Source organism: Sinocyclocheilus grahami, unplaced genomic scaffold (genome assembly GCF_001515645.1).
Source record: "Sinocyclocheilus grahami isolate Dianchi unplaced genomic scaffold, SAMN03320097.WGS_v1.1 scaffold126.1, whole genome shotgun sequence".
In the NCBI taxonomy this organism is placed as follows: Eukaryota; Metazoa; Chordata; class Actinopteri; order Cypriniformes; family Cyprinidae; genus Sinocyclocheilus; species Sinocyclocheilus grahami.
The window spans coordinates 4,167,796-4,186,773 of record NW_015505305.1 but is presented as its reverse complement, the minus strand read 5'-3'; the positions used below and the strand labels follow the sequence as shown (position 1 = coordinate 4,186,773).

Below are 18,978 nucleotides of genomic sequence, written 5' to 3'. Positions count from 1 at the left end.
TTTGATTCACTAAAACTTACATGAAATTGCGTAAAAAGGCCAGCTACACTTTTGAATGCTGGTTTGTGGAGGATGCTGCAGATGACCTGTTAATATTACAGACTTTTTATTAATAATTTGAATTAGTTTTATTTTTATTATTTTTATTGTGCTCTGCTAGTTTTTACTTTTTAATATTTCTATTTAACTTTCATTTATATTTCTTTCAGTTTTACTTTAGTAATTTTAGTTCTTCAGCTTGAACTTATTCTTTACATGACTTACATAACTTACTTGAATTTATTTTCAGTTTTATTTTAATTTGAGTTTACATTTTATTAATTTTGTGCTTTTGTCATTTCTATTATATTTCTATTATTATATTATATATTTTTATATATTTCTATTTAGCTTCGATTTATAATTTGTTGTTTTATTTTAGTAATCTTAGTACTTAAACTTATTTTATTTCTTTAAAATGTATTTTATATGCTATTTTATAGCATATATTTTATGCTTATTTTATATGCATAAAATAATTTTGTTTTCTATTTTACTTATTTTATATGCTAGATTTAAAGCTTGCTGACGTTTTTAATGATGTACTGACGTGATTCTGCTGTCACCTGTGGTGATTTACGATCACAGCATCACGTACATAAACCTGTTCTTTATGTGGCAGAGTGTCAAAACATGCAGTAATGACACTCTGTCAAAGTTCAGTACACATGTTAGTGATATAGATGAACACACACACACACACACACACATATATAATATTTTAACAAATTTTTTTTTTTTTTAGATCTACCTAAGATGCAGGTCATCCGTAATTATTACGGGGTTCCGAGCCCCCTGTGTAGCCCACCGCTTAACATCCAGGTTGGTGACATCATTGAAGTGATAGAGGCAAACGTCCGTAGCCGTTGGTGGAAGGTGAGACAGTTTTACATCTCACAGCTTAAATAAACATTTCAAGTCATACAGCCCTGCAGGAATGACGCTAGCACTCATTTAGCTGCTAATTGATTGCCGCTCGTGTTTGTGGCAAAGGCCGAGCGGCTGTGTTGTTATGCTTTGCTAAGTGTGACTCGCTGGGAAATGCTAACTAATCCAACCCTTTGTCAACACAAGAAAGCTGTTGTGAGTTAGGTTTCATAGCCATACAAAAACAACACAGACCAGCACAACGCCCAGAGAGCAGACACACGCTTGACGACAGATTTTATTTGTCATGTTGTCATTTGATAGGTGTTGGTGCACATGCAGTGCTCTGACATGAGCCCCACAAAAGAAAATCACTAAAATAGATTCAGATTAATGATTAACTCTTTCTCGGAGTACAATGCTAATCACTTTCCTGTAAACCTCAGCATATAAGTGTATTTTTGTCTCAATGTGTTCCTAAACATAGCAGAAATATTCATTTAGTTTACAGTCTTTCTCTGCCTGGAAAACTAATCAAAATATATACATATATATATTTATTAATTTTTTTGGCTCAATCAGTTGCTCTCTACAATGAAAAAGTGAAAGTGACTAGCATGCAGCAGATTTGTGGCTGTGGCATAACAATCAAAGTATAAACCAGTATTTATTAACATTTTTAATTAGCTTTTATTTTTTATTTTTTTTATTTTGAGTTTTACTTTTAGTTTTAGTCATTTTGTTCAAAACACTCTGAATGTGAACTCCTGTGATAAAAAAAAGACTAGTGAGTCTCCAGTGTCACACAACTTTTCAAAATAATAATAATAATAATAAATAAGAAGTCAAAAGTAGATTTCAAATTGCAAATTCTACAAATAATTTTCTTTTTTTGTCTTATTTGTGTAACGTTTAATACTCTTAAGGAGGCACACCTGAGACAAATTTGAAACAATTGAGTAATTTTATTCCTTGAACTATGAAAGTGCAAATTTTGAGCAATAAAATGTTCAATTCAATTCAATTCAAGTTTATTTGTATAGCGCTTTTTACGATACAAATCGTTGCAAAGCAACTTTACAGAAAATTAAGTTTCTTGTTCTTCTGGGAAGGGACAGAAAAGCCCATGCTGTCCATCTTGATGCCCACTCTTCTTGCTCTGGTTATTTACATGCCAAGGCTATGAGGAAACCAGCCAATAATTGTCCACAGAGCCAGAGAATTGGCAGAGCCTGGCACACACTCGAATGCCCCTACATCCCTCTCCATCAGACGGGTCCAGCTGTCCAGGATGCTTCTCCACAGCCCTGTTTTAACATGTTAATCTCGTTCTGCCTGATTCTAAGACTGCCGTCTGCTGCAGGCTCCGAACTCCCAGCTGTCCCATGCACCCGGAAGTTGATTTATTCCATTTGAACTCATGCAAAATTACACCGCCCGTGTCACCTGAGACCTCATAATATCCAGCGTCCCGCGGCAGCTCCGGACGGAGCAAAGGACGATCAGAGCCCTCGTAGCCGTGGTAACCCGGAGACAATTATTGCCGCTCTGGTGCCTGACAAACATAATCACTCACTGTAATTTCATTTGGGCCTTTGGTTGCCATCTGTTTGATCTAACAGGGTTATGAGTTTAATCATTATTAAGCCCTTATCTGAGCAACAACCAATAGTGGGGCGGCATCATGAGTGCTGATAAAATGTCAATGCACTAAATGCATTGTGGTGGGGGGTGGGTGGGTGTGCTTAAGGATCCACTTACAAATCAAATTTGTTCAAGGAAGAGGTAGATGAGACAGAAATACACTTTCTACATCTCCCTGGAAGACCATCTGAGGAGGAGGAAGAGAAAGATCCGAGCATTACTGGCACTTTGGGCCTGAGAGCCATCAATTGTTGTTATATCAGTGACAGCTGTATCGGAAGCAGCTGTATATAAATGATTTGTCAATTAGGTAAACATGCAGATTTGCTGAGCAGATTGAGTGTACTTTCTCTCTCTGCAGATTTGCTTCCCATACTTATATTTTACACTAAAAGTAGGTACTTTTGGGATGATGGGAAAGACTGTGTACTGGAATTGAGACATACTATCACTTTATTAAATTACATTTTGATACTACAAACCTTTTGCTTTTCATTGCTTTTGCATGAGCATGTTAACATCTACCGTCTAAATTTTTACCCTAAATGTCTTATTATTTAAAGGAATAGTTCACAAAAAAATGAGGGTTTGCTGAAAATATATTCACTCTCAGCAGTGTTAATTTTGACAGCAAATTTTGATTTAGTTTTAGTCATAGTCTTTTAACTAAAATGGCATTTAGTTTTAGCCATATTTTAGTCATCTGAATTGTTTTTAGTTTTAGACTAGATTTAGTCTAAAATCTAATGGGTTTAGTTACAGTGTAATGCATTTATTAACCATTTATTATTTTTTATTAAACTCATTATATAGGTTTGATATTAAGGCTTTATCATGATAGACACCGATTTAACTGCGGTGACACACAGCATGCCTTTATGTTAAAATTAAATAAAACCACTTCTCATAAAGAACAAGAACATGGTCTTCTTTTTAATGAAATATTAATGGTTATATAGGCTAATTATGCATTCTTTATAGCAACTTGTTTACCATATTCTTCATTCTTTCAAGCAGACATATTTATTTCGATAAATACATTTAGATTAATCTTTAGGGCTACTAAAGTTTTTAAGTCAAGAGCAGTGCGTGATTTTCTGTCTTTCTTTTATTGCTTGATTAACATCAATGACTCGGACAATAGCAACTAAATTAGGCTGCTATCCCTTTAAAACTGAATGCACAGCTGCAATGGATGCAATGTACTGATACACGTTCTCCCTGCTCTTTACGTTAGCTTAAGACGTAATCAACTGTGTTTACGTGAATACTCATCAAAACAGAATTTTCAACATAATTTTGTGTGTAATTCTCCATTCATGCGACACGAAAGAGTACTCGCGTGCTGAGACGTGCTTTCCTTGTGTGTATGCTTCAGTGTCTGCGCTCAGAAAACCAGACAGAATTGAGTTCTCTCTTGCGCCGTCAGATTTATCCATATGTCTGCTCTTCTCTTACTCCCACATATTGACATTTTTGAATGTTTTATGCGACGTGCAGCAAGTGTGTTTGCTTATGTCCCGCCAGTTCATATGTACGCATCTAACCTCCGAACCACGTAGCAGATTTGTTCTGAATGAATCTCTTCCCAAATCGTCCCTCCCTAACATTTTCGTCTTGTTTTTATTCGTTGACGAAAATGTCAATAGATTTACGTCATAGTTTTTGTCATTCAAAAAGAGTTTTAGTTCGTTATCGTTTCGTTGTCGTCGGTGAAAAAAATGCCGTCAACGAAATTAACACTGACTCTCAGGCCACCCAACATTTAGATGAGTTTGTTTCTTCATCAAAACAGATTTGGAGAAATGTAGCATTACATCATTTGCTCAACAATGGATCCTCTGAAGTGAATGGGTGCCGTCAGAATGAGAGTCCAAATAGCTGATAAAAACATTGCAATAATCCACAAGTAATCCACAACTTTTAATTGGACTTTCATTCTCTCGGCACCCATTCTGTACTGGAGATCCATTGGTGTAATGCTAAATTTCTCAAAATCTGTTCTGATGAAAAAACAAACTCCTCTACATCTTGGATGGTCTGTGGAGGAAAACGTTTTCAGCAAATTCATTTTTTTTCAATTTTGGGTGAACTATTCCTTTAACTTTTAGACTTGTACATTTAAAAAATTCTGTGCCAAAAAAAACCCATGCAAAACCTTACTAATAATAATACTATTTAGGATGGATAGTATGCAAATTAGGATGCACTGTGATTATTTTCTTCTCTTCGCCTCTTTCTTTTATTTTTTCCATTTTTTAAATGCATTTTGACATGTTTTTTATTTATATATTTACAGAAAAATATTTAATTAAAATATTTGATTAAATATTTACAGAAAAAAATCTGTAAATATTTTACAAACAGCCTACTGGATGCATTATATTGTTTATTCATTCTCCTGGTATTCCTCCTGTATTCTCCCAAGACTTTTCCAGCTCTGATGAACTCTCGGCTGTAAATTTGTAGTGTCGTGTTAAGTACTAATTGTTACTGAATTATTGAGAAGGAGTTGCCCAGCTGAACGTAATGTAATTATCTGCCATGGTTTCAGGGTAAAATCCTGGCAACTAAAGAGGTTGGCTTCTTTCCAAGCGATGCAGTGAAGCCTTGCCCATGTGTGAGTACAAACCTGATTATATTATAATGCTAAAATGATTCTTTATTCTCTGCCAACAAAAACAAATATGATCAAGGCAAGGTAGACTTGTCCTTGTGTGCATGTTGTTTTCAAATGGTTTAGATATGCAAGCACCACTTCAGGGCTGTCTTTGAATGACAAATGCATTGTGGGTGATTGTGTGTTTGTTTACAGCAGCACTGGTTTATCTTGTGAATAGCATGTTATCGCATTCTGTCCACACGCCCTGCTATTATTTGCAAGATGATTTACAATCATAATTACCTACAAATCATTTTAAGAAAAAAATATGTTAGGTTATCTTTATGAGTGCATTTAGAAAACCAATTGTGGTTGTAAAAAGAACAGTAACTAGGGCAGATTTTAGCACTAATATGAGCTGTGTTGTCCCAGACTTGAGCTGCGAGTTAAAAATACTGAGTTGAGTGAAATTTCAAGAACAAAAGTGCACATATGTGTGCTCTACTTTCATTATTTAATTCTGTTTCAATCCCTTTTTTTCTTTTTTAGGTACCAAAACCTGTTGACTACTCTTCTCAGCCTTGGTATGATCTTTATTCTCCCTACCACACATTTTATTTATTCATCTACCATCTTTTAATATATATTTTTATATATATTTTTCTATTTATAATTTAAAAATAAATATTTTATTATTTTTGTATTAATTATTGTAATTATAATAATTTACAAAATACTGTAATTGTTATATACATCCTAATAACTGAGAGAAACTCACAAGTTAATTTAATAATACAGTTTACTGTAATACAACAAATACAAACGTAAATGCATGTGACATTTTGGGTGCAACCACAGATCAGCACTTTTGCCCTGTTAGCATATTAACCCTTATGTGTTGCCCATCAAGCCTTCACGTCTGACCTCTTGACCTTTCACTCAGGTTCGCAGGCCCAATGGAGAGGCTTCAGGCAGAGGCCGCGCTGCTCAACAGGAGGAGCAGCACATACCTGGTCCGTCACAGAAGCCGAGAGTTTAACGAATATGCCATCAGCATCAAGTGAGTTAAAAGAGCGCACTTGATTATTTTACTGTATCATTTAGAAACAACAAATAATTAGTAAAAAGTAGTCTGAGTGAATTGAGAAAAAGTTTTCCACCCACAACAATATTATTATGTTATTATTTGTTTTATTCACACACCCAAACAACAATAGAACAAATCTATAGTGTGTGTGTTCAAGCGCAAAGCCGAAAGACAAAAGCTGCCTTCGTGAGATGGCTTCTTTTTCTTTTTTTTAAGTGATTCTTGTTTTTAGATGGTCCTGTGCACTGTCTCTCTAAAAAATGTGAGCTCGTAACTTTTAATTCAAGGACTAATGGAGACGCCCCACCCCTCGCTATCGACCCCTTCTCCCTGCATGAAAAGCTCTTTGCCCCATGCATTACTATGGCAGCTTCCCATAGGGGATATGCAGCATCGATCGCAATGATCACCAGAAAATTACTCTCATCATTTATTCATGGCCCACAGGTACAACAACGACGTGAAACACATCAAGATCTTAACAAAGGAGGGATTCTTCTACATTGCAGAAAACAGGAAGTTCAGAAGCATTTTAGTAAGTGCTAATATTTTTTACTAGTTTTTGGCAAAGAATATTATTGAAACGTCTTTATCATAAAAAGTGAAAAGTAAATGTTGCACTCATATGTTTTTAAGGTCGGTGGAATCAAGATAAATGTTTGCATTATACCAGCTTATTGCGTTTGGAATCTCTTTCTATCATTTATACAATCCCTTTTGTTTTGTCATCTGTTTGCCTTCTAAAGGGCATTAGGAAATCACGCTGCTTAATGTCTCTATTCTGTAGAAAAATCAAATGTCTTTTGTCAGCTTCTTTTTGAAAGCGCTTTTAGATTCGATCTTGCAAATGCCAGTTAAATAACATTATTGGATTGTGAATGCTGGAGTCATATTGAATCCGTTCATATATTTATTTTTAATTTTCCCTTTTAATGGCTGTAGAAACTTTCCCTTTTATGTGAACTGACATCATGTTGAGCGTATGTGTGTGTTTAATGCAGGAGCTGATCGAGTATTACAAACATCACTCTCTGCGGGAAGGATTCAGGACACTTGATACCACTCTGCAGTTCGCCTACCGAGACCCGGAGAATGGAGCCAACAGTACGTACTGTGCACAGATGCCCATGCTATCAAAAACACAGGTCGCTAGTTTCAGATTCACACGGACAACTCACAAATAACAAAATGTATGCTTGTTCTATTTAACACAAAAGCCTGAGCATAAACAGTGATTCACAACGTTCTTGATTTTGTGTTCAATAGTTCAAAACACATGATATTGTTGTGATGGACAGTAGCTATGGTCACCATGGCAGTTGCTATGGCAGCAGTGATTCCTCATTGAAAGTCTTTGAACTCTTTGATGGAAATAGCGTTTCTCAAGAGTTTCTCAACCTTGAGGTCATGACAGATGAGATTTCTATGGCTTATTTATGACATTTAAACACACACACACACACACACATATATATATATATATATATATATATATATATAGAGAGAGAGAGAGAGAGAGAGAGAGAGAGAGAGAGAGAGAGAGCGAGAGAGAGAGGCAGAGGGTGTATCTTAAGCACGTTGTCCTTGAGCTCATTATGCTTGATATATATATATATATATATATATATATATATAGAGAGAGAGAGAGAGAGAGAGAGAGAGAGAGAGAGAGAGAGAGAGAGTTCAAATGTTTGGAGTCAGTAAGAATTTTAAAGAAATTCATATTTTTATTAAGAAAGTCAAAAGTGACTATAAAGACTTATTATAAAGATTATTACAAAGAAATTCTCAGGAATAGCTGTTTTTTTATTGTAATAATATTTCACAATTACCATTTTTTTTATTCCTTTTTACCAAATAAATGAAAATTCTTACTGAACTTTTGAACAGTGGTATACATAATTTATATATTTATTTTTATTAATTTGGATTATTTACATTTCTTATATTATGTTGATTGTAATTTATTTTAGTGAATTAAAAATGATATATAAAGCACAAATAAAAAGTATGCATTCATGCAGGACTCTTTTTAGAGTTAAAAACTGGATTCACATGCTTGCAGTGATCATGTCACCATTTGCATACTTTCACCTGAGTATGTTTCTGGCCAAATTCATCTGTTTTATTCATGGCTTTGTGATTGTGAAAGCTCCTTAGACATCTGTGTCGTTTTCCAGTTGTGGGAGAGGAACGAGTTAAAAACCTCAAACGTGGGCTTTTAGTATACCCTGAACTACTGAGCTGTGCTTATAGCTTGATCTGAGAGTTTATGGCACATTGCAATCAGCGCTTAGATGAGATTTTATTGTAGCTCCATATGTCACAGCGAGTGGTCTCTTCGCAATTGGGAAATGTCGGCAGATTGAGAAGCTGGGGGGACGTCACTCAAACACTTCACTGCTTTAACAAAGCAACTCTGACCAAAGAATGGATCTCCCAGTATGCATCGCTGCTGTTTTTCTCCTCTCACCCCCGAGGTCCATTCCCATGCAGCACAGCTTCTTTTCTTTTTTTACATCTCAGCGTCTGCTTATGTGCCAATAAATTTAAATTACATGCAATTGTTTTTGAGACGGCTGCCAGAGACACACAAGTCTTTCGTGTAAACCTCTGCACAAGACATATAAACCACGCTAGTAGACGGGGAACGCCACATACAGAGCAACATGGGCATCTACTCTAAGTGGTAACTTGAACCTGCGTAGGCAGCGTACTGCAAGAGAAAAAAAATCAGCATTGTAGAACGGAAACAGCCTGTACAGTGTGACCTCCATTGTTCTTGTTGGACACAGAAATAATCGTGGCTTTAATTCGCAGGTGAAGGGAGAACACATTGCTTGATGCCTCTTCCTTCCTCATATTTATTTATATCCAGGAAGCACTGGAGATGCTGTCAGCTATGATGCGTTTCTACTTGTATTCCATCGAATGTGAAGCGAGGCACACAGGTTGGACGGCAAATCCATAACCTTGAATATTTACATTATGGATAATGACGTGCTGAAGACAGGAGGTTTGAGCCTCGCAGAGTTTGCAGAATAGTGGGCGGATGGGTGTTTGGTTCTCCTGGAGTGACGTGGGTGGAATCTCAAGTGCCTGTTAGCGGCTCGGACATCACAGGTTGGGTTGTGGTCGGAGACAAGGCCTTTAGAGACACACAGCATGTGCTCCTGCATTAATTCATGAGCTCGGTTAGCCTCAGCTTGGGTTGTCCCTTCAAAACTTTGAACAGATGTTTAAGAAAGACATGAGATGCTTTTGAACCCAGTCTGAGTTGAACCGCATGCCAGAGAATGAACAGACGAGTGAGAGAAAAAATTGAGATTGAGATGTTGAGAATGTATTTATTTTAAAATCAATAATGAATTTAAAATTGACCCAATTTATATTCTTAATATGTGTTCCAAAGTTCACATTATAAAAAAAAAAAAGTTTTTATTTTAAGGGAAGCTTCAACTTTGAATTCATACCTTGTAGGCTATTTTTTTATTTATCACTATTTTGTATTAAATGAAAATTGATCTAGGGGTGCTATTTTTAGTCATTATGCTCCAAAAATGTGGAACCTTTTTACCTATTGAAATTAGACAAACTCCAAACATTCACATGCATAAAAAGTAGGCCAGGAACACATGTGCTAAAACAATGGTTAAGCCTGATGCTCCATACACACTCCTAATCATCAGATCGTTCGATGTTCATTGACGTGTTGTTAGTTACACTGAACGCCGTATTGCTTTGGCTGCCTTCAAACATATTGTGTTGATGACACGCTTGGGGTCCGTGACGTTCTGGGCCGAGCCGGTCAGATGGAGCATCAGATGGCGAGGGGAACTCGCTTCACTGCCACAGTCGAGCACAGACGCTCCTGGAGTTTTAGTAAACACAAACCTTACTGAAAGTTCTCGGCGGAACGGGACATGAATACACATATTCCAGAACTGACATTCCTGTCCTACCATGTAAAACAGGTGGGAATCAGTTAGGCTATGTTCACAATGTCATTCCAGATCTGTATATTTGTGTATCTGATTGGAAGCTGATCTAAATAAATCAATATCCACACTTTGTATCGCAACTGTTTAGATCCGATTTGTGTGTCCCATGGTGCTCTTTCATTTTCTGGAATATCTGCATTGGTTTCTATGGCAATGACGTTGTGTTGGTATGCCTATGACCCAAAACAACAACAATAACATCATAGCAGTATGGATGTTGTCTTACAGCATGACAATGTGTAGCCACCGCGCTGGACTGCTATGTCTTATGAGGCAGGGGGACAAATGTAGAAGATACTCACACTGTCAGGCTAAATCAGATTATTTCTGTTTCCGAATGGAATTTGATCTAAATAATTGAATGTCCACATTGTGTATCGCAACTGTTTAGATCAGATTTTTATGTACCACGGCGCCGCTTTACTCCCTGCTGCCGTCTCCAACAGTCTCAATATTCAAAGAGGTTTCATGTTATTATTTTTCTTAAATAGAGAGATCTTGATTCTCCCACGATTCTGAATAGACAACCAAACAAAATAACTTACTATAAATTTATTAGAGGGTCTGACAAAATGTTAATCGCTACGGTCTATTTATATCTAATTAATTTGAATGCATTATTTAAAAAAAAAAAACTTTGAATGAAAGATTCAATGACTCACTTATAAAGACTTCACTTGTGTCATGACTGGATGAATCAGCATTTTTGAACAAATCTCTTGAATGAATAATTCAATGACTCACTCATAAAGACTTCACTTGCTTCATTACCGGATGAATGATTTAATGACAAATGCATTTTTTAACAGTCACACAAATGAATTTTTTAACAGTCACTTGTCTCCACCTACTGGCGTAACAGCGTAATCGATACAATCTTTCAAGCATCAAGTTACTTTCAAATGCTGATTTACTCTATTTTGATATATAAACTATAAACTTTCATTCCAGTAATTCTGGGATTCTGTGAAAGTTTTAATAGACATAGGCCAATTGTTGTCATTTTGGAAGAAGATTGTGTGGTTGTTTGAATCAAGATTGCAATCTTTTAATGATTAATCGTGCAGCTTAATGCTCAATCTATGATAAATATCATCAGGTTTGGACTGACAGTCTGAACAAGGCTTTAGAATGTGTTGATGCAAGAAGTTAGCATTTGTTTACAATCTGCTCTGTTTGCTTGCAAATGCTGCGCTTGAATTAAACATGCTTTTTCTTTTGCTTTTCTTCTCTTTACCCTTGCCGCACCCCTGCCTCACTCCACCTCACCCCACCACGCCCATGCCTCCGCCCACCTCAGCCCCGCTGCTCTACGGGCTGTCTTTTCTAACTCCCGCCGGCTACAGCTTTGTCCCCCCCTCTACCGCCCCATTCTGGTCAGGTACAGGTACAAGTTTTCTTTCTCCATTGGTGTTGTTTTGTCAAGGTCATAGGAGATCTGAGGCTGCCTTGTTTACACGCCACCCCCTGCGTTTAACCCCGCCCCCCATCTCATTGTGTGTGTCTGTTTATAGATCATCTCCCAGCCGCTATCATCTTCTCTAATGCATAGCCCCATGCACCATATGTCCTTTGTCAGCCGACACTGACTGACTGACGATATGACTCATCATTATCTCATTTCACTCAGTTAGCTTATTAGAGCCGTCATTACGGGCGTTTTTTATCAGGGGAGCTGTGATGAAAAGGAAGGAGTTGGGCTAACTTTGTGACATCTCTCTCTCCCTCCTTTACAAACTTCTCGCTTTGAGCATGACGGCAGCTAACTGGGAGCCAGTTCTCTGTCTGTACAAGTCTTGCTCACTTTAAAACAGCTGAAGAGAAAGCATCCTGGCACTGAGGCGGATCTCATCAACACGTCTGGCGGAAGGCCTAGCTTCTCTGGCTGCCGTTCACAAAGTCCTCAGAGCCTCTGAAGTCCGATAAAACAAAGGCACATTTGAATCCGCCACCACGTATTTCCCTCGGCCCACCGCATTTAGAGAGAACCGCAAAACGAGTCCAACAAAACGTCAGTGAGCTGCTAGAAGGAACAAGATGTGTTTTTGAGGGAAAAGTCGTCTGAAATGTAATTAACCCAGCGGATTATGCTGTTGACACATCTCAAGACATAATCAAAACAGCCACTTCAGCTGTGATTGAACCCGTCCCAGATTCACGAGAATCATTTATGTAAAGTGGTTGTGTTAAGGCAGGCAAACACATGAAGGAGTGCTGTGATTACAAGAGTCCTTAGGGGGACTATACAGCCTGCATCCATCCTCTCTTTGTTTGTCTGGTTAATTTTGTCTGATTCTCGTCTTCCTTTTTGTCCTGTGATGTTTGCTTCTAAATGTTCACTCTTTTTTTCTCATCTCTACAGTGTTTACTCCTAAGGTGATGGGTGTGGCGATTGCCCGCTACGACTTCAGCTCTCGGGACACGCGGGAACTGTCTCTGCAGGAGGGTGATGTGGTGAAGATCTACAGCAAAACTGGAGCCAATGGCTGGTGGAGGGGTGAAGTCAATGGACGGGTAAGTGTGTGTGTAGATGTAATAGGATGTATACTAGCTTACTGCATACTGCATATTATATACTGCATAAATAATATGTGATGCACATTATGCAATGATAGATGTTTCAAACCGTGTCCCACGAATTTGTGACAATTTCATGTTATGGAATGTTTAAAAGATTGTGTGGCATCAAGATATGATCACGGAAATAAAAAGAAAGTGCTTTTTTGGATTTTAAAGTTCATTTTGTTAAATAAAATAAAAAAATCTACAAACAAAATAAAAAAACATCCTTATATGTTAGCTAATGTAATACTAGTTTTTTTTTTTTTAAGAAATTAATGCTTTTATTCAGCAAGGATACATTAAATTGATAAAAAGTGACAGTAAAGACATTTTATAATGTGACAAAATATTTTTATTTCACATAAATGTTGTTCTTTGGACCTTTCTATTTATTAAAGGGGTCATATGATGCGATTTCAAGTTTTCCTTTCTCTTTGGAGTGTTACAAGCTGTTTGTGAATAGATAAGATCCCTAAAGTTGCAAAGACTAAAGTCTCAAATCCAAAGAGATATTCTTTATCAAAGTTAAGACTGGTCCATGCCCTCCTAAAACGCCTCTTTTAAACACGCCCCCACATGTCTACATCACGATGTGGGAAGATTTGCATAATGCCGCCCAAATGTTCAAGCAAAGAAAGAAGGCATACCTTTATTGTTGCTGCCACCGCCGCCATGTTGTGAAGACGGTGTGTGTTTCGTTGCGAAAGCGAAAATACTTTGTTTGGCCTTCCAAAAGAGGACGCGACTAGAAATCAGTGGTTAATTTGTATTTACAACTCTGTTCCAGAACAGTTCAACCCAAATATGCAGATGTGTGCAGCACATTTTATGGAGGACTGTTTCCTGATCCTGGTAGAGTAGACTACAATGCCGGCTGTTCTGACTCACAGACTGTAAGTACGTTTTCATATTTAAAGAATTTGCCACTGACGATTCAAACGTGAGTTTTGAGCAGTGTAGAGTAGCACTTGTTGTTTGTTGTTTCTCCGATCACAAATGCAGACATGGTCTTATGTTTACGCGGCGCGATGCAACGCATAAAAAGACAGTATAAGTCATTATAATCCATAATTATGTCCCCACTGGATGCAACGAATGCCTCGTTTATAATGGGTTTTAATGTTTTTGTCTCGTCCCTCCGGCCGGGACACGGCATCACAGTATGTAAGGGGCGTAACATTTCCGTCACACGCTTGAGGTATTCAGCCAATCACAACGCACTAGATAGCTGGCCAATCAGAGCACACCTCACTTTTCAGACTGATGAGCTTTGTAAAAGTCGACGCGTTTCAGAAAGGCGGGGCATAGAGGAGATAATAATATTTAGAAAATAGGAGAAAATAATGTACAGTATGTGGAAAATAATGTGTTTTTTTAACCTTAAACCACATAAACACATTTCATTACACCAAATACACAAAATAATGTTCTTTTTAGCAACATCATATGACCCCTTTATATTGTTCTCTATCACAGTTTCCACAAAGTACTAAGCCACACAACATGGACATTTTCAACAAAAATGTTGGTAACAAAAGAAATGTTACCTGAGCTCCAAATCAGCATATTAGAATGATTTTTGAAGGATCGTGTGACACTGAACACTTGGCTGATGAAAATACAGCGTTGCTATTTCAGGAATAAATTACATTATGAAATATATTAATATGTTCTTTTAAATTGTAATAATATTTCAATATATATCAATATATCATATAAATGCAGCCTTTGTGAGCATAGACTTCTTTGAAAAAATATCAAAAATCTTACCAACCTAAAATCAGGGTGTTTTTACTTCCAATTTATTTGTCACAATCAAAATTTCAAAGGGAACGCACTGCATTATGGAATACAATATTTCACATTTTGGTACATCTAGTTAATTTCTAAATTGAATTTGCCTTACAATATAAGTTCGAGAGATATTTAATAATTAGTAAACTTATATTTAATTTATTTAATGTATTCAAATATTTAAAAACAAATAATGTATAATAATACTTGTTTTAAAATATAAAGTGCTTTTAGTGTACAGTCACAGAGCACCGACTTAAATAAATGTGAAAGTACTGTCTGTTTATACTGTCTTTTCATAACATGCTTCTCTTCTCTGATCTGAGATGACAGACATTCTGCTAAGAATGACAGAAAACTGAAACCGCACAGAAAATGTGGCATCGCTATCGAATTAAGCAGCATTATTTCATACTGAGCCCAAAAGCTTATTTGTACTTAAAGCGCATCGAACTGTCAAATGTTTTTTGAGCCTTTTGAGCCATCTTATAATGGTTTCATCAGGGAGGCTGTAAGTGTAATTTAGTGAATAAAACGTTCAGGGCTGTTTTATGGATGCCAGTAATAGATTTTGGGATCAGTGCTTCGAACCGTTCTCCTGCCTTCTTCTGAAATGGACAGAACTGCCTTTGTACCTTTTGTAACGTCAACCAATAAATCACATCTATCCCTTGTTAATCTGCATTTTGTCCTAACCAGCTGTGATTGTCAGCAGTGTGAAATTATGTTTTGATGGATGCTTGGTTTCTATTTTTGTTGCCTAGTGATGGACAGTCCAGCCTACAGTAAAATCACATTGGTCCAACTTCCAACTTCCAGCTGAATTTTGAATCTCAAATGCAGGACTCAACTCAATATTTTTATGCCTTGCAAATTTAAATGTTTGGTTCCTGTGATTTACAGTGTTCTACATTGTTTTTGCAAATTATGCTGACATTATATCATATATTATGCTATTGTTACATATTTTATAAATAATAAAATAACAATAAATGATAAAATAATAATAATTTAAAAGTTTAATAATAATTAAAAAATAAATGGTAACACTTTACATTAAGGTTCCCTTTATAACGTGTTTATAAAGGTGTTCATAAATGACTAATAACTCATTTACAAATGCATTATAAATCATTGATAAGCAGTTATAAATGCATGAATAAAAATGGTGATTTTAATGCAATACCTGCCAAATAGTGAGCCATTTTTATAAATACTTAATAAATATATTTATTAATACTTATTTCACTCAAAACTAGATTCCTGATTTATTTCATGATGCAGCAAAAATTGACTTTTATAGTGAGACTGAAGTTGTATTTATGGTTCTCTCATTTACATCTCATGACTCATGTCACTTTTTGTACAATGTTTCTTACCAGAATCTACTCTGTACCTTACCCATGGTACGCTGCAAATGTTCATGATGCCTATCCACAGCAATGATTAGAAACTGATATATTTTGTTTATCAAGATGAAAATATCAAACTTTATTTTGGGGCAGAAAAAAATCATAAAAGCACAACCATGGCTCGATGAAATATCAGTAATGAAATGAATAAGTTATAAACATTAATAACCTGTGAAAGTGAACCTTAATATAAAGTGGACACCTGTGAACCATTTATTAATGCGTTATAAACGTTAATAACGTCTAAAAGTGAATCTTATTGTAAAGTGAACACCTGTGAACCATTTATTAATATTATTATTATTGAGAGAGAGAGAGAGAGAGAGAGAGAAAGAGATTGCAGATTGCGCTGCACACACACAGAAACATTCAGGAGCACAGAGGCTTGTTGTCAACGCTGCCCCGTGACTTTTATTAATACAATAGCCTAGATACTGGATCACTACATTATATTCCTCTGCAACGAGGAGGTAAAATCGCTGTTTTTTTAAGTAACTAAACACAGCTTCATTGTTTGTAGAGAGAGACACACAGACGCAGGTAACTCACACACAACTGTCAATTCAAATAAATGCTATAATTCATTCAAATAAATGTGGTCTTAATGCACTATTTAATCTCTGTGTCTAATCTGAAGTGGACAGAATGCTCGAGCTAATGATCCGTAACTGATGAAAATATTTTTACTCTTCTGGTCAAATATTGCGTTGCAAACATCATTAACAGCTTTTAACTTGTCAATGCTGGCAAATGACCATGGTATTACCGGGATAATGCACGGCTAGCTTTTGATTGGCTGTGATTGTAATTTTGTCACTGTGAGTTTTGCATTTTTATTTAACTGAGAACAGAAAAATACTTCCCACTTGAAACTTAATAGTCATAAAAGTTAACAAAGCGGCAGGACAGAAATTAGTTTTCTGTCCACAGTGCAATCTCTTTGGCCCAAAATTGTTGACACCCAAAAATATTGTGTGGCACCTACAGTATTTAGGCAGAGATAGACCAAAGCAGGAAAAACGCTTAGCTGTTGCTTGACAAGAAGCAACAACACCATTCATTTCTCTCCAACTTCCTCTCTCTCTCTCTCCCTCCCTGATTTGGCCAATCAAAGAAAAACAGCTCTGTCATACTTTCCTGCTGGCTATTATTGCTCAGGCCAGTGTGAAGCCACTGGAAGTGCTTTAAACAATCCAGTGCCGACCCTCCTCCCCTCCTCTTGCAGCAGGCACATCCTCAAGGTTATCAAGGCAATGCAGTGACGCAAATCCTCTGTAATACCCCCTGCAACCTTCTTCTCTGATCACTCATTCCTTCTGTTCTGTCTCATCCACAGGTGGGCTGGTTCCCCTCCACATACGTAGAAGAAGGCGAGGAGTGAACGGCTCAGCGATTGCTCACAAGAGAAAGGAAATGGAGCGAAAAAAGCACACGGACTGAGTCAGAAATAGGGCAAGCGATTGGCCGGAGCTCCTGCTCTCTCTGTGTCTTGTTTGTCTTTCCTGGAGGACATGCATGGTGTTTGATAGGTGAAGGACTGTCTCTCAGGGAGCAGATTATCAAACACAACCCCAGACCGCATCTTCAAAGACCCTTCCGGGTGCCTGGATGGAGCGTCACTGGTGAGATGGAATGCACTGAATCAGACTGAGGTTACGCCGTGAGCTATTTCTGTGTGTGCGTGTGGCAGTTTGTCTGCTCATGGGGAAACATGCTTGTCCTGACCTTGCCTGAGTCCTCCTTACCTGCACTATTATTGATGATGCCCCCCTCCCCGTGTCTGCACTGCCCCGGAGGTGTTCTCGCACACGGCCCACAATCCCACCCAGCTATTCATCTCCGATTAAGATCATAGCTCCCTGCCATGTAGGCTACGGTAATTGATTGCTGTCTCTTCCCTGTTTCTATCCTACAAAAATCTCTCTTATTTTCAGATTTCCACTTAAAAGGAAGGACCGGTTGTTTTGTGCATCGCGCACTTATCTCCAGAGATATATTGTGGGCTTGTCATGCCCTGTTTATCTGATTTACATGGTACCGCATCGTCAGGGAAACGCGCAGCAAGACGTTGACAGGAAACAAAAGGGATCGTGGTGACAGGCCTGTAAACAGCTTTTTCAGCAGGGGCCCACGGCCCTGAAAGCATTGTGTCACCCCATCCAGAAAGGATCCTGCTAGATAGCGCAGACAGTGCCTTCTCAATCAACTAATGAGGAGGATTTAAAAACAACTAAAAAACAATGAGTGAGATAATTCTGTGTGTGGATCAGAAACCAAATGTCTCTGATGATGTGCAAACTAGTGGTCGACCGATATGGGTCTGTGTCCGATATCTAAATTGCAGGGTGACCAATGTGCTAATATAATATTATAATATTACGTATAAAAATGTTATGATATTGATCATTAAAATTAAATGCTTTTTTCTATTCAAAATACACTTAAATTAAGGTTAACTGACATAAGCGGAATATATAAATACAGAGTTCTGGCATGAAACTCTAGATGGCACAGTCCTATAAGGTCTAACTCAATCTGACTTAATGACATCATCACATGGCACAGCTGATTGGTTCTCTCCTGTATCTGTAGCCAATGAGCTCGCTGCTCAACATTCAAATATATGACTAGTGCTTACAGTAGCAGTTGCAGCTTGCTTCAGATACCCTCCACCTTCCCCAGCTCCACCTGTATAGATCTGCTACGAGGTGATTCATGTATGCTATAGGGAGGTTATTTCATGTATGTTATATTTGCAGCAGCAATATTTCTTACATGCTCACAGCAGCATGTTGTGGATGTATTGGCAGTAGCGAGTCTCTGTACAAATACATTAACATTGTCATGTACATTACCATGCCAATCCCTCCGAGAGTTGTCATGACACAACTTATGTTATTCCAAAGGACGCTGTTATTTGACATATCAGTCAATAAGTTCACCACTAGTGTGCACTGACAAAATTATTGG

At 37.3% G+C, this 18,978-nt stretch overlaps 1 protein-coding gene across 1 annotated transcript in view; it reads left to right on the top strand.

Moving 5' to 3' along the window:
- LOC107590311 (guanine nucleotide exchange factor VAV3-like) overlaps positions 1 to 18,413 on the top strand; it is a 70,881-nt gene extending 52,468 nt beyond the window's left edge. The window contains exons 12-20 of the mRNA XM_016279019.1: positions 785 to 915; positions 5,105 to 5,170; positions 5,702 to 5,736; positions 6,096 to 6,212; positions 6,687 to 6,774; positions 7,241 to 7,343; positions 11,541 to 11,621; positions 12,603 to 12,754; positions 17,345 to 18,413. Of these exons, the coding sequence (XP_016134505.1) occupies positions 785 to 915; positions 5,105 to 5,170; positions 5,702 to 5,736; positions 6,096 to 6,212; positions 6,687 to 6,774; positions 7,241 to 7,343; positions 11,541 to 11,621; positions 12,603 to 12,754; positions 17,345 to 17,389 (818 nt within the window). The 3' untranslated portion in view covers positions 17,390 to 18,413. The remainder of the gene's footprint in view (positions 1 to 784; positions 916 to 5,104; positions 5,171 to 5,701; positions 5,737 to 6,095; positions 6,213 to 6,686; positions 6,775 to 7,240; positions 7,344 to 11,540; positions 11,622 to 12,602; positions 12,755 to 17,344) is intronic.
- Positions 18,414 to 18,978: the final 565 nt, after the last annotated feature.